Below are 16509 nucleotides of genomic sequence, written 5' to 3' on the forward strand. Positions count from 1 at the left end.
TGATCTCTTCTCGTCGTGTCAGACACAATGACGCACCCTTGCAAATAATATTTCCAAACTTTCTCGACAGACATAGTCCAGGGACAACATTAAAGGATAGGACAGTTCTCCCAACGACGGCGCAGCTTATCCACAAAATTTTATGCTTCATTTCCTAGCACGGCAGAACGTTATCTCTGGCTGTAATCGCCAGCAACGCGACGCATCAGAACTGGGACGTAATGTCCCAGGGTCCCGGCTCCGTTATCGAACGGATCCGGGTCCCAGTCTTCGGAGAATGACATACTCTCGGGTTGAGTTTATGATCCCCACCCCTCCCACTCACATTCCCAACTCCCCCTCTCCTCTGAAAAGTCGGTAACTTGGTTCTGGACTTGGGGCGTTTTATGACCGCGAGGCACATAAGAGGCTTCGATTGTTGATTCGGATGGCACTGCGCCGTCCACCAATGGCAAATAAATTCATCTCGGGACTTGCTCGATATTGGGCACTGACCCTTTGTTGCCAAATTGCTTCCGAAGTCTTGAAATATTTCACGCGGACGAGGAAGATTCTGAATTTACTGAAAAATTGTTTAAGATCTTGTTGAGGAGTCGAAATTGCAGGGGGGAGGGAGATATTGTTCCATGCAATTAGGTTCCGAAATACTCTGTTGAAGTGAATACTCTATAAATATTCTAAAAGTGAATTGTTGTGAAATAAGCTTAAGGTTAAGAAAGGCTATTGATTGTTGACAGAATATTCAGTCTTTTTAGAATAGTCTATGTTCTATTCACTAGCTATTATTTATTCCGATTCATTAGCAGACTATTTTTTCCAATAATAATTTTTCTTTTAGAGGTAGAACCTATCCGCCATCTTCGAAAAGTTTTTAATTTCGAAGCGAAGAAGAAGTGGAGGGGGGGGGGAGATCCACCAATTTTTATTTCAATCCTTATGCTATAATAAGAACAATTTTACTTAAATTACGTATGTTTATTCAAAACTGCAAGCTAGAAACATAATGAATACTATTTAGAATCCTTCATAACTACCCTTGTATTGATTACTACAAGTTTTCCTGTTTATATCTTAAATATTTTAAGTAATTTAAATAATGCGTCCCAGAAATATATTTCTAAACGTCTGATACTTTTATATGTAATATTCAATGTCATTTGTACCTTTTGCCCTTATTTTTTTTTTAATCATTAGTATATTTTCAAAAATTTATTAACATTCTGTATTCTAATTTATTAAAAACATATATATGGTATAATAAAATATGGGATTAAGTCAAAATAAGTCATTTTAAAGTTCCTTTCGTTTGATATAAAAAATACTTTATAGATAAAAGATAATGCTTCAATGATCATTAAAAGCTCAAATAGTTGTGATCATAGCAGTCGCAATAGCACAATCGGCATTTTTGTTAACATAGTTGCCTTCCCCAAGATTTTAGCAACTATTTTTCTGCTGAACTCTGTTTTGACAGTTTCAGTATGTTGAAATATTTTTTATTCTGCGGAGAGCAGACTTTTTTTCTCAATTTTGTCAAATTTTAATATTTCAAATCTTTCTAATTTTTTTTTCTTTCGACCATGTTTAGTCTCTCAGCATCAAGTGAAATTAAGAATTTCCCTCCTTTGTTTTCTAATAGCTCCAGATCGTTTAAATTAAGCAAAGTTATAATTGTTAAAAATATTAAGAAAAATTTAATAAAAACTGAAATTTTTTTCCTCATTGCTGAAGCCATGACGGTCAGAGAGGCCAAGCATGTAGCACACATGTCAAACATTTTAATAAAAACTTCAGCTCATGACTCTACATAAAATTTCACTCATTGCCGTATTTCAAGTTCTCACCTATTAACACCAACCGCTCCCCCCCCCCCCAACCAACATAAATGGTAACGAAGTGCCTCTTTGTGGCTGTAGCTCAATCTGGCGCTCTTATACCGACGCATCTCTGGAAATCCCAAATCACTGATGCGCACGAGTTGTGACAAAGATGAAATCTGCATGAGTGACACTTTGCGTTTCCTATCAGCGGGACTCTTAAAGCTGACAAGTGCAGACGCGAGCGGACGTTTGCGACTGTCAGAGGGGGGGGGGGAGAGGAGGCAGTTGAGATAACCGGCCCACCCCACTATGAATCGGGATTTGATATCGCGCGACGTTCTGTGTACCTCAGTCATCTCGTGCATTTGACGGGCATTATTCGTTCTGGACATTCGCAAGGGGCGTTCGGCTAAAGAGGGGAGGTTTATAGCATGGTAGTTCTCCCCAAGGGATCGATTCTTAGAGGGGGAGGGAGTTGCGTTTGGCATAAAAGTGTGTCTCATTAAATGTAATTCGGTAACAAAGTACGAGGGAAGTCACGCAGGTGGAAGAGAAGGTTTTCAGCATCAGGTGTCGACAGTGAATATTAATAGGTTTGTTGGTATTAATTGTCCGAGTAAGAGTATCATTTAGAATTGTTCCCTCGCAATTATAGAACATCCTGGATTGCAGTGGCTTTGCTTATATCAAAAGAATTCAAATAAATGTAAAAATACTTAAGATTTCCCTCATTTTTAAAAATTTCGTTACTTTCAAGGTTATGTTATTTTCATTCCATTACGTAAATAATAGAGTAGAAAATATTCTGGAATCTCGTAAATGGTCTTAAATTACTGTTATTTTAATTATAATAAAATAAAGCACAAATTTTCATAAGATAATTGTATTTTAACATGGGGTTTCAAATTATATAACTCATATTACAATATAATTCTCTTCTCGGTTTTATATGCTCCTGTATAATTTACCTAACTTTATGTTAAAAAGGTATACCTAACTTTAATGTTTAAAAATGATTCATCATATATCTTCTTTGTATTTTTTTCATGCTGGATCTTAATATTTTTATTAAACTCATAATATATAATTTAGTACTAACTTCAGAATACTGGAATATTTATTTTTCACAGAAATTTTTTTCTATCAAATGTATAAAATGGGGGGGGGGAGAAAGGCGAAGCCTAATTTTACGTATTAGTTATAAATAATGAATTAAAAAGCATTTCTTTGTTTTTAATTTTTATTTTACTGTGTGCCCCATGTAAGTTTTATTGTTAAGAGGGGAAAAAAAGTCATCTTTTTGTATTATAGTATTTCATATTTTTTTGAATCTCTCAACATTTTATTTTTAAAAAAATGTGGTACTGGTTTTTATTGTAATATTAAGACTTCCTAATTTAAATTCCAATGATTTCACAATCAGAAGCTTATTACATATCGGTTAAAAAAAGGAAAGTAATTCTATGAATTGGCATAAATACCAAAGAAAGTTTCTAAACCAACAAATGTTTATAGTTTAATAAAATATTACTATTTAACAAAACAAAAAAATGATGCATACAATTCTAAACAGCAACTTCACACATTTTGAAGTTGGAAATGGAAAAGTTTATATTAATTATACTTCACTACTTGAGTAATTAAATTTAACCTATTGCTTGATGCCTCCGAGTCTTTCCTTTTAATTTCTTCTCCAAGAGACATAATCTTGGAGCCTCATCTCTCTGAGCGGGTAATCGAGACAATCTCATCAGATTACACGCTTTAAAAAGGTGATAACACGCCTCGCCATTAACGTAACACCGTAACTCCCGCCGGAAAACCTATGTCATCAAACACACCTCTAAAAAGAACAAGTTCCACGATGCTTTGGGAGAAAACTTGTAGATGAAAAAGGTTCCTGAACTATCCAGTGCCGTAAATCAGAAATTAAAGACTGCGCATAAATACGTCCCTCTTTCGCTTATGCAGCCGTAATCCAACTCATGGGAAACACCCGAGCTGCTGTGCCCATGGAATATGGAACCCGAAGAGCTAGACGCGTATTGTTACGCGAAGTGGGAAGCAGATATTTTTTTTATTCCTCTCTTACTAGTTCTGGCATGCAGTTGAAGGGGAATTCTTCCAAGTATCACTTTAATGTTTGCAGAAGGGATTATAGCCCGACTATACCTCTCTCTCTTCAGAGGCTTGTTTTAACGCTACCTCTCCTTCTCCAGTAGGATTAATTGGCCATAGTCTGTGTTTGCAGTCTAGGGGGAATGTTGGCATTTTTTCTCCTCTCTTGTTATTAACTCTTTGTTTCCTTTTCCACTGGGGCGTCTGCTGATGTTGGCGAACTTTGTTATTCGGGAACTGTGTGCTCGGGATTGGAGATACGTGCCCATAGGAATAGGTAAGAGGTGCTGTGTTTGTGATTTTTGTTTTCTTCGTGGTTAATTGAAAATAATTTTAGATTTCGCTCTCTGATTTATCACTCGCTTAAGCGCGGTAATGAATCGTTGCTTTCCTCTTGTGGATGATCGTATTTCAGTTTATTACTTCAAATTATGCTTGCATTTGTTAATTGCAGCTATTATTAATTTCGGCTTGTTTTAAGTGAGGGTTTTGCACGAACAGCATTGTGCTTGTTAATATCTTGATAAATAAGGTATGTCTGTGTTTGTGTAGAAAATATTGTTCAAAGTATAGGACGTTAAAAAAGCTTCTTTTAATTTTTGGGAATGCACATTTGAGCAACTAGAGTATAATTGCAATTATATATGTATTCTTTAATATATCTCTTCCCATAAAGGAAATTTGTATCTTGTTTTAATAAAAGATTATTCAAAATTCATAATCCGTATACGCCAAAAAAAGTAACTTTAAATTTGAATGATGGACAAAAATTATACTGTTTTACTATCTGTAATATAATTGGTCAACTAATTTCAATTAAAGTCGGAACTTGCAAAACATTAGATTTCAAACTCATAGTCTTATATCATTAGCATCACTATTGAAAAATACAGGAGAACATTAAAAAATGGACTTCATTGCTTCTATTCTTTTCAATCCAGGGCTATTACATTTTTATGGAAAGTTAATAACGAAGTTTAAATTCATTCAAGCTTTAAAATGAGCATTCGGCAGTAAATGCGTTTTAAATTGCGTGAAAATATACATAAATTAGGTGATTTTCACACTTATTTTGAAATGTTTCAAAACATAAGAATAATGTCCAAAGGAATCGAATTTTTATATTCATGTTAAAGTTCTAACATAGTTTAAGCTCTTTTTAGCTTGTATTAAAATCAAAATCTTTACAGGGTCTAATCTTTAGCTTTGTAAGCGTAAATTAAGCTGAGTAATATAATCGGATTTTCTATTTCAACTAAGAAGCCAATTTAATAGCTAAAAAAATTAAAATATTTTAGAATTAGTTTCATTTAAATAATAGATGCAGCTAAGATTTTAAAATAATATTATTGAAAGAAATAACATATGTAATATAATAATTATTCACACATGTTAAATACAACTTAATTAAAATCTAAATATAAGCAGAAGCTTCCATTTTTCCTGTAATAGTAATAGGAAATTAAAATGCACTTAAAATATATCAAAGAAATTTAGAGAAAATATAAGGTCTTCTGTCTATTTAATAAATTTAATTTTTTAAAAGCCAGTGATACCTTAATTTTATTTTTCATTGACTCAAATAAATTTATTATATTTCTTTTACGTTGCTTGGAAATAAATTTAAAAAAATGACATATTATTTCTGCGCCTTAATTTCTTTATACATAAATTTTCCTAATTGTCACCTTTTTTACTAAAATGCATTAAATCCAACACTTCCATTGATGACTTCCATATCCTGAAACTCTTACCAAGTATCCACAATTTTTTTTCAAATCATATTGCTCTTTACATTCTATTCACATACAGCCCATCTCAAATTAACTACTTTTCCCGTCTTTATCCTTCCAGACTTAAACAACTATCTCTAAAAACTGAACTATTTCCCGGAGTTTCCCGAAACCAAACCAGCCCAACCGATATCGGCGGAGGGTGGGGTCGGTCGGGAATTTAGAAAACCCCTCTCAACCTTCCCCTACCGTTGTAATCCCGTTACTCGGCTAGCCAAGAAGAATTCTGTTCTGCACATCTTCCTTACTAATCCCAACTGTCAACAAGCTCTTATCCCCCCCTCTCTGTACTCCACCCGCCCACCCCTGTGCAAACTCAACTGAATGATCCAAGAGCAGCATTTAAGCCCGCTTTCTTGGATAAAAGAGAGGGAAATAATAATAATAAAAAAATAAACCTAGGGAAGAAGAGGGAAAACTTATAGATATCTCTAACGTAGAAAAGGAGTTTTTGGTCGCTGGTTCGAAGGTGATAACTGGGATTCTCTCTCTCTCTTTCTCTCTCTCTCCCTTTCTTCAGTCGCTTCACATGTTCCTGCGAGTTTAAGAATGAAGACCACTGATTTAGTTTTGATTTTTATTGAGCGATTATAAAGGCCGGGTGAAGTGTGCGCTAATTGTGAACGGAGGGGTTGAGAATGGTAGGGTTTTCCTTAACGTTGTGTCGATTTTATTCGCGCGAAAGAATGAATTCCTCGACTCGAGCGAGTAATTTCTTTCGGGGCACGTTTTAAGTGTATTTCAATGAACGGATTTGTTAAAAACATGTGCTGAGAATGAAATGTATATAACAGAATTATTAGGCGGAAAATGAACTAGTGTTTAAGATTTTTCAATGAAATTTGAAAGGCAGTTGCTTTATTTACAAATCATGTATTTGAAATTTTAATATGAGAATGAATAATAATTAAATTAACATTTTTGGTATTTTCCGTGAGTGAAATTTGTCTACTTTTATCATTTTGTTTATCTCTCAAGAAATTAATGAAATGTATCATGTCTTTTAATTCTGGAACGAAACCTAACGACAATAGATAAGTAGCCGAAACAATTTATCTATGCGTTCCACTGAAGTTTTTTCATTCATTCTTTTATTTTTTATCTTTATGTTTGGTAATTTATTTATTTCTTAATAACTGCATAGCTTTCAAAAAGCACAAAATATTTTAAAAGGACACAATGCATACCAAAAGTAAATTCGCACTATCACACAATTCATGGACAGGCATATACTTGTTGTTGTTTTCCTACTTACAGGACATCTTCAACAGAGAAGCAGCATTTACAGAATCTCAATTAGAAGAAACGTCAGACGACATAACCTTTTTTAAAGTTATTTATTATTCTGTAGGGGGGAAGGGAGGGCAATGGCTTTCGAAATTGAAGATTTACATTCCTGAATATCTTTAACTTTGATTAAAATAAAATAGAAAAATATTTGACAGCGTCGATGCATTTTTTAAAAACAGTATGGATGTATTTAGCGAGAATTATACATTTTATAAAACGTTTGGTGTTAATAAGTTTATAAGTAGAACAATTTTATAGAAAAGAATCTTATTTATGAATTTTGATTATTTTAAAATCTATAATTAGTTGGGGGAAAATTAATATACAAAATAAATGCGAGTTCTTTCTTTTATTAAAATTTTATTTAAATACTGGATAGAAGCAATGACACAGCAAGACAATGATCAGTACCATTGACTCCAATTTTGCAGATGGCACTAAAATGAACCACGAAAATAAATTCTGAAACTTTTGAGAGTTTCTCCTTGTTGGAAATATAATGAGGAGGCTGGAAAAATAATACTATACTTTGAACTCTCCACTTTTCCCCTAGGTTACTAAATGGATGCATATTGTAGTTTAAAAGTTTCAAAGAAAAACAAATAATAGAGAGCTAAATAGCACATTTATACTCCCAGGAATGATAATAAAAATACTGCAACCACTATACTAACCTCTGTAATGAAGAGATTTAAATAAAAACAGTATCATCAGTATTAAGACATTTCGAAAACCTTTCATTTCGCTTAAAAATTGGCGATTGATATCTCGACTTTTCGCCTTTTTTCACTAACATTTCATATGCTTCGAATCAAGCGAAAGAGAGGAGAATGAAAAGAGGAACTTTAGAAAAAAAATCTTTATTCTCCATGAGAAAACTGCTTTAAAAAAATTGAAACTATTTTCTTGCGTGCTTGCTTTTGCGTTCATATCGATGGGGTATACAATAATCGATAGGGATGAGAAGGGGAGGGGCTCTTGCAGGTGTCGTAGGAGGGCTGAAGAAGTCCATGATAGGGGGGATTCCTGAAGGGGGGTTGAACGAATGGGAGGAGGGCATTGATTAGAGTTAGAGGAAACAATGCATCTGGAGAGATTCAGAGAGTGGGAGGGAAAAGGAATTACTTTTCCTTTTGTTTCTGGCTTAGGATTAAGGGAAAAATCTTCCGATTTTATTTCTGATGAGATTTATGAATTCACTGAAATTTCGTTTGGACATGTCGGTGGCGGGGATTTCAAAAAGAAAAATACATCTTTCAAAGAAATTTTTATTGCAAATCTAACAAATTATTTTATAAAATAAAAAACTTTTTAGATTATGGAGTACTGCATTTGTTCTAGAAAAAAAAAATATCATTTATATAAAAAAATGAATGCATATTAATATATTTAGTATTTTATTTAATATTATTTGTTACTGTGCTATATTTTTAAATTTAAATTTCGTTTAAATATCTTTTTAATTGCAATAAACATTTTTCCGATTATACTGTGGGATCTAAACAAAAAGGCAATGATCATCGAATTAGAATTTTATTTTCGCTTTATATTAGGCAACTAAAATTGTTGCTGCGATCTTTTTTGTACTGCTTATGTTGTATGGAATTTTTTCATCCATCAGAAAGCAGCACAAAGTATTGCAACAGTTATATTGAATATTATTAGACTCATATAATTATTAAATTAGATTAACTGACCCTTTTTTAATATATATATATTTAAATAGTCAATTATAAATAAACATAACTAAACAAAATTTTTAAAAAATTATTGAAATTCCTCTCGGTTGTATATAATAAACGGAATTCTTATGCATTACACTACTTTCAATGAAAAGAAATACTTGCAGCTGTATAAAAGCTTTATAAATATACTCCTTCCATTCATCACCATATTTACACCACAAATATATATTATATATATAATATGATGATATATTGGTTGGTATATATGGTGATATATATAACTGATACATTTCAATACTTACATTATGTTAATTGCTCTCATAATTCTAATGCAGCAGCACTTTTTTAAATTTGAGAATAGAATTTCACAAATAATCCAATTCCTAAACTATTATATTGCAAGAACCTATACCTATTATTTTTTTTTTTTAAAAAAAGGCTTTGTTGTGCTTTTGTATTGTTGTATACTTCCCAGTTTACTCTGCTGTAAACATTTTTGCAGCACATCAAGCTGTAATCTGCTGAATATTCCATCGCTTTATATAAAAAGAGTTATATTCGAATCTTCGAGCAACTGTAAAAAAGCCGAAATTCTTCAGAAAGTGTGAAACGCTAAGAAGGAATAAGTTATTTACTTTTCTTTCAAGATGAGGGAGGAAAAAACGAGTCACTCAAAATTTCTGTGAAAAAGAAACAAATTAAAGCGAAGAAACATATCGAGTAATGCTTCCGAGAATTTTTATTTATTTTTTTTGGTGCAGAAGGGGAACTAATATGGTAAGAATAGACCGTATTGGGTTTCCGTTCCGCCAAATTTTTGGTCCGATGTGGCTTTCCTCTTCTTTTTTTTTCCTTCTCCATTCGATTCGTTATGCTAGGACGAGCGTGAAAATAGATTTATTAAATATGGATGAAAGGGTCATAGAGCAGAATATTCCTTTCCCGGTTGTCACTTCAGCGTGAATTTAACTCCAGGTTATTTTTTTTTTCACTAACAACTTTTTTTTAGCTCATAATAGTCAGAATTTCGTTCGTACTTGAGTTTGTGTTTGTAGAAAAAAAAATACCGCGAGTACATTGATACTTTTATATAAATAAAAGTTTTTAGAAATTTGTTTTAAAATATAATCACTTCTACTTTTTAAAGACTCTTTTTTGGCATGAAACGTAAAGATTGAACAGCTATATAAAAGTGAAAACAAGTGATCTGACTAATAAAAATATTTCAATAACAAAAACATTTTATTGTGTGTATGAAATGTTATAAATCTTTGCTCAGTAATTGGCTGGGAATACTTTTACCGAAGAAAAAATGAATAGTATATATTGGAACAATAACTGATGTTGGGCTTAAAAGTATGATTTTTATACCTTTTCTTTACTTTACAGGCAATTCAAAGAAGTTTTGAATATTTTTCATAATGGAGAATTCATTTGCGTTTTGCTGACAATGTGTGTTACAAACTCATAGGAAAATTTGAAAAGTCAGATTCTATGAGATTAAAAACTGTTACATTTTTATAGTTGTCTCCTTTCTTTTTCTTAAGCTGTTAAATTCTTAGGAATTTAGTCATTTCCAAATGCAATTGAAAACAGTTTTAATGACTTCGCAGCAACAGTCAATTTTACAATGCAATTTTAGCATTGACTAAGAAACAATAGACAAATTGTAATATAGAAGAAAATTGAGAAAAAAAAGCTACTAGAGAATGAATTACGACTATGAAGGCACAGTTTGTACTGTAGTTGCCACAAAAACTGTAGAATGTAAAAAAGAAAAACACTATATATTTACTTACACCAATAGCAATGAACTTAGCTATTGCCAGTTATTATTACCAAGGGAAACTACTAGAAAATATAGCATATTGAGTTGCAAAAAATTTCTCTTTATTATAGAGTTAATAGTAAACATGCCTGTTGAAAATTCTTTTTCTGTTGTCTTGTGTAACAAACAAAGCCGAAAGATCCAATAGTCCAATATTAAAAAAAATGAAAATATGTCTAATTTCATTTGATAACCATGACTGCTTTTAGGGATTTCTATACACGACAGCGGTATTTTTGACTAAATTCAATGACCTTCTATGTTATTTTCCATTTCATTGCTTGAAGACTTGTTATACAACAAATAAAATTCAATCAATCTAGAACCCTTTATATTTGTTTGTTTCCTATCTTACGATTTGCCTGTCTGACCAACGGGATTAAGAAATTTATTTCTAGTTGAGAAATCACAGATTGAAGTCGCTGTTGGCTTTGATCATAACGAAATATCGACAAATTACTCCCTTATTTTACAGTTTATAATTCAGTAAATCACCTGAAGATTTTTCTAACAAGAAACGTTTTGAATAACAACTCAGGATTGATTTGATTTTAAACTGCTCATTTCAATCTTCAATCAAAAACTAACCACGCATGTCATTTAACTTCCATCTCCATGTTATCGTGTGCATCGCTAAGACGTAACCTTCTTTTCCTATCTGCAATACGTAGAATCCATTCCAAAAGTCGGCACATTTGAGCAGCAGATGAACATTATTTGACATCTTTGCCATAAAACAAATTTTCTAAAAGCAAAAAAAAAAAAAAAAAAAAAACAAGCTTTATTTCGATTCGACTGCTTATGTAATAACGACTTTACAGTAAACTGTTTCCTTTTTTTCACCATATATATATATATGCGTCAGAATCTTTGAAAATTACGAATCTTTGTTTCTGGTAATGACCAATAGTCCATTAAATTTCCATTTCATAATATGATAATTGGATTTAATATTTTTGATCTATTTTTTTTATCCTGAATGCAGAGCCATAAGCATTAATATTTTTTTTTAAAAAATAAATTTTTATTGCTCAAAAAATTGCTCAGAATAATTAAATACAAAATGGAGTATTTGTTATTGTTTGTTTATAAAGAGAGTTACGCGGCAAATATGCTCATTTTTAAGAAAATACTTTCAAAGCCCAACATTTAACCATAGGTCATGAAATCTTATATAGATGAAATACATTTCAAATTAAACGTGAGTTTGAAGAGGATTTTTGGTTGTTGTTATAGTGAGATGGTTTTGAGTTTTAACATGGATGTATCGTAGTATATTTATGTTTCTGATTCCAGATATTATGATAATTTATGCTTTTATTTTTTATTTCGATAACATCTGTTAGATTATAAACTACATTATTCTTAACTGCCCATTGAAATTATATCAACAAATATTATATAAAAATGAAGTTTTATTCAAAGATCATAAAAATCAACAAAATAAAATGAATCATTTAAACTGAACCAGAATATAACAAAGGAAACCTCCTTACTGTCTTTAAAAGGCATAACATTTCTAAATCTAAATCTAAATTTAAATCTAAATCTATAAATCTAAAAGATTCATTCAGAGTTTTCAAGACTATCTGTTTTTGTAAACTTTGAATGAGCCTTTATGAGTAACTAGTCGCCTTTGTTCCGTCGAATTGTCAGACACTGAAGCCATATTATTTTAATTGTCTTATGTACATTTTATTCACTGTATACATAAACTTTTCGGATGGCGGCAGATTCCATGCTATCGTAGTGCTATTAAAAATGGAAACGTCTGTTTCAACGATTTTTTGAATTTCACCGTTATGTATCTTTACAAATTATACACATTATACAGATATTAAACAGAACTCTACTTCGTTGGCTTTCATCAATGGAAGAAAATCATGCAATTAAATATCAGATTAAGCAACGAAAATGATTTGAATGTCAGAGCAATGATGTAATCTATTAACGGAAATTAAACAAAAACTTTTTTAAAAAAATTGTCAAAAATCAGAAGCAAAAAACTTGCACATCAATTAAATTGACAACATGAAAAAACTAATTTTTTAAATTTGGAAACTGTTTAAAACTCCTTTATATGCAGTAATTAATTTGGAATTTATCGTGGAAAAACAGCAAAATTCAGCTTATTTTTTTAATTTATTAAAGTGCAAATTAAAATTTTAAGAAAAGCCCTCCAAGGTGCACTTTCAACATGGTATGGTGTCACCAATTTATTGAAATATGTCTATATTGTACGAAAGTATTGTATACATGTTCCGCATTTGGTAGATGCACGGTTTGCAGAGCTCCAACGAGGACACACATATGCTCATTCATCTTTAATATTCGTAGAAATATGGGACAACCTAATCCGATGAATTAATTTGCATTAAACTGTCTAAGTATAATTATATTAAGGAGGTAAGATCTTTTGCACAATATCGACATATTTCAATAAATTGGTGACACCTTACCAATTAGTCTAAATGATCTGAACAAATGTTTGTCCAACATTTTTTCCCTCGTTCTTCTTTGGCACGAATCCGAGCGATGAACTTAAATTTTCTCAAACGTTCAGATCTAAATTCTATCAATTGTTTGACATTTTTTTTATTACATTTCCTGTCATGGCCTGGTATTCCACACCTCCCAATCTATTCCGCAATCAGAGATCTGTTCCCGGGGGGGGGGGGAATCTACGCCGCCAAGTCAGAGGTCGCCAAATAAAATGTGTCCACGTGCTATTCTGACACCCGTTATCTATGTTCTCAACAACCCTCCCTTATCACACTCTTCTCCAGCTATTAAACAATACCAGCAGGGGGGTAAGGTGCAATGGGAATGGGGGTGGACAATCAAAGTAAATGATGTAATTCTCGGGTCTATATCGGCAATACACGTTCGCAGGGGAGGAAGCGCAGGCAATGTGCAGTTTAAATACCATCTGCGTCGGGGGATCTATGCAGCTATGAATAATGTAGGAGGACCCGCTTTTGTGGGGAGGGTTGGCCATGGAAAAAAAAACTTCTAGGCGGGATGGATGGCTATCTAGACCTTGAGCGAAGGGAGAAGTATATGGGCCTGAACACGAACTATTTTCCGAATGAATTCGAATAATATAATGATTAGAATAATATCAGTGCGAATTCCTTTTTATTTTATTGTTTCGTGCAAAATGGTAATTGTTCCATGTATTGTTGCTACCATTTGAAACGAGAATTTTAAATTTGGAAAAGATCTTTCGATTGATTCATAATAAAGAAACTAATTTTTTTTCCATAAAAATAATTTTTGAAAACATGAAAAGTTTTAAAATTTCTCTTCTCTGGAAAATCACGGAAAAATTTTGCTAAGGAAAATTAATTGAAATGAATTGTTTAAACATTTCATCAAATTTTATTCTGATACTTAAGAATTACTCTTATATAAATTGTGAAATCTTAAGCTGCATAATAATGATGCATATTATAATTAACATGCATATAAATCAGTAATTTATCTGAAATACAGTAATATTTACATTACAATATAATCTATGAGAAATAACAGCAGACTTCAAACTTATTTTATTCTTTTATTACTGCGCCTTTCTTCCTCTTTAGTTCATTTGGTTCTTCTTTTTTTCTCTTTCGTACTGAATAAGTGAAGTCTTGTAATAATAATAAAAAGAATTGAAAAAAAAAAAAAGTTTGAAATACGAAATTTCAGAATATTAGGGAATCAAAGTTGCCAATATTCCGCTTCCTTAATTATGCATTAATTTCATGTATTCAAGTAAAGTTCGGTAATTTTCTAGATACCAATAATTAGAACATTATTGTCCTTTGGCAGATGAACATTGGAGAAGCATCATATTCCATATAAGTTGTTAATAGCATGTCTTGTTTTTTCGCAGGTGTATTGGCTGCCAGTTCACCATCCGATGGCAACGACCTGGACGACCTCGGTGACGGTCTGGGGATGGACCCGGACGGACAACTGAGCGAGAGGGAGTCCAGTGTGGAGCGAGATGCCGGCGGTCACAATGGCTTGAATGGTGGTGCGTCCACGGTCAGTAGCCCTAATTTACATATGCCCGGTAGCGTTCCACCCAATGGACCCAACCCTGCAAATCCCAATGGCAACAACAGCAGCAGCGAGACCACCAATTCGTCCACTTCGGCGGCACAGAACGATGAGAACACGCCGGGAACGAAACGTCGTGGACCGCGCACCACCATCAAGGCCAAGCAACTGGAGACCCTAAAGGCAGCCTTCGCGGCCACCCCCAAGCCCACCAGGCACATCAGGGAACAGCTGGCGCAAGAGACGGGCCTCAACATGAGGGTCATTCAGGTTGGTGCAACCGTATATTTACTTCCGATTAATGAGCCACCAAGATCCGAAAGGATTTTGGATTTCAGAATGATTAATGAAACCAAAATTGAGAAAAGTTCGAAACTTCTTACCAACTTCTTGCCAAATCAAATTGGAAGATCGGCATCGTGATATACTTTATTCTTGCGGAATTACAAACCTGTATTTATTCTAAACATTACTCTTTAGGAACCTTCTATTACAAAGAGAAAATTCTATCGTGTTTTACTGAGTTCCCTTCAGTATCAATATAAATCTGGTAGTTAAATGGTTTATAATAAAAATATATCTCCACTTATAGTTTAAACTATCGTGCCCCATTTAATGCATAAAAAAGAAGCGACAAAACTAGCCTCGACTCAAAGTGGCAATTTTTTTATAAGTTTAATGGTACAAATAAATATCACTTAACTAAATATCTAATTGTCTATCGCCAATGATCAATAACTGGCAATAATCAATTTAAAAACTCTGCATACCATTTTTGCCTGTATAAGAATTGGCCTCTCGCACATAAGCATTTATTGTTGGAGGAACGCGCTCCTCGGTATATAGTGTGCCAATGCTCAATGCCTGTTCCCCGCATTCTAATAGAATGGTCGAATTTTAATTATTACCCATTTCTTTAATTCTTCCTATAAAGATATCCTTCATAAAGTCCCCCGTTTCCCTTCTTTTTTCTTTCATTGTGATTTTTTTTTATCCTATTATATCTAATTTCACTAACATGTTTCAAACTTGTATTTTTCTTCTGTGGTCAGACATTTTTTGTATGTGTGTGTGTATGCAAACTATGCAAGTCATTCCCTAGGACAGAATTTTTTTACCAAGATCTTAAAATGACTTTCTTCTTTCCTTAAATTTAGCGATAAACAAAAATGTTATCGCTAAGAATAGTATTATGAGGCCAATAAACTGAAACAAATCGAATCAAAATCGTTCAGCACTTTTCAGCCATTTTCAGGGATTGTTATTTTGTCATCCGACAGGTTTAACTTGAGACAACAGAACAATTCCTAAACTTTTTGAGGACATTTGTTTTTTAATGAAAATGTAAGAATTTGATTCGATAAATAATTTTTTTTTAAATATTCAGTGTGCTTGTACAATATTCATTTGAGCCTTTCCTACTATCTCTAATTGTGTACGTATTATTTTACGATATTGGTAAATGAATACCTTTTTCGTTAATCAGCCTTCTTGGTCATTTCTTAGTCTCTGAACTTTCTTTTTTTATTTTGAATTAAGATGTGGCATCGAATCATTTCCTAATGATTGTAAATCTATAAAAATGAAAGATGCTAAAATATATACATAAAGAAAAGTGAATATCTTGTCTTTATATATTTTAATAAGAGATTTTATAATTTTCTCAAATTTTGACTTCATTTCGCAAAACTTTATCAATTAACATTATATTATATGCAACATATAGACTCACTTTAGAAACTGAATATTTTTAATTAATTCCTGACATTTTTTTCTACTCGATTTTCTAAATTTATCTATGAGCTTTTCTTCATAGTTTAAAATTTTTAATTAAGTCCACTCATTCTTTGAGTAAGAAGTTAAATATCCATTTTAAGTTGATTTTAAACCAAAAACCTAAAAATAGAACACATTTTCAAGCAGAA

At 32.4% G+C, this 16509-nt stretch overlaps 1 protein-coding gene across 2 annotated transcripts in view; it reads left to right on the forward strand.

Moving 5' to 3' along the window:
- LOC129981589 (LIM/homeobox protein Lhx5-like) overlaps positions 1-16509 on the forward strand; it is a 251959-nt gene that overhangs the window by 120487 nt on the left and 114963 nt on the right. For both annotated transcript variants that reach the window (XM_056092491.1, XM_056092492.1), the window contains exon 3: positions 14415-14854. In XM_056092491.1, coding sequence (XP_055948466.1) covers positions 14415-14854 — 440 coding nt within the window. The remainder of the gene's footprint in view (positions 1-14414; positions 14855-16509) is intronic.

This window comes from Argiope bruennichi, chromosome 8, assembly GCF_947563725.1.
Source record: "Argiope bruennichi chromosome 8, qqArgBrue1.1, whole genome shotgun sequence".
NCBI classification, from domain to species: Eukaryota; Metazoa; Arthropoda; class Arachnida; order Araneae; family Araneidae; genus Argiope; species Argiope bruennichi.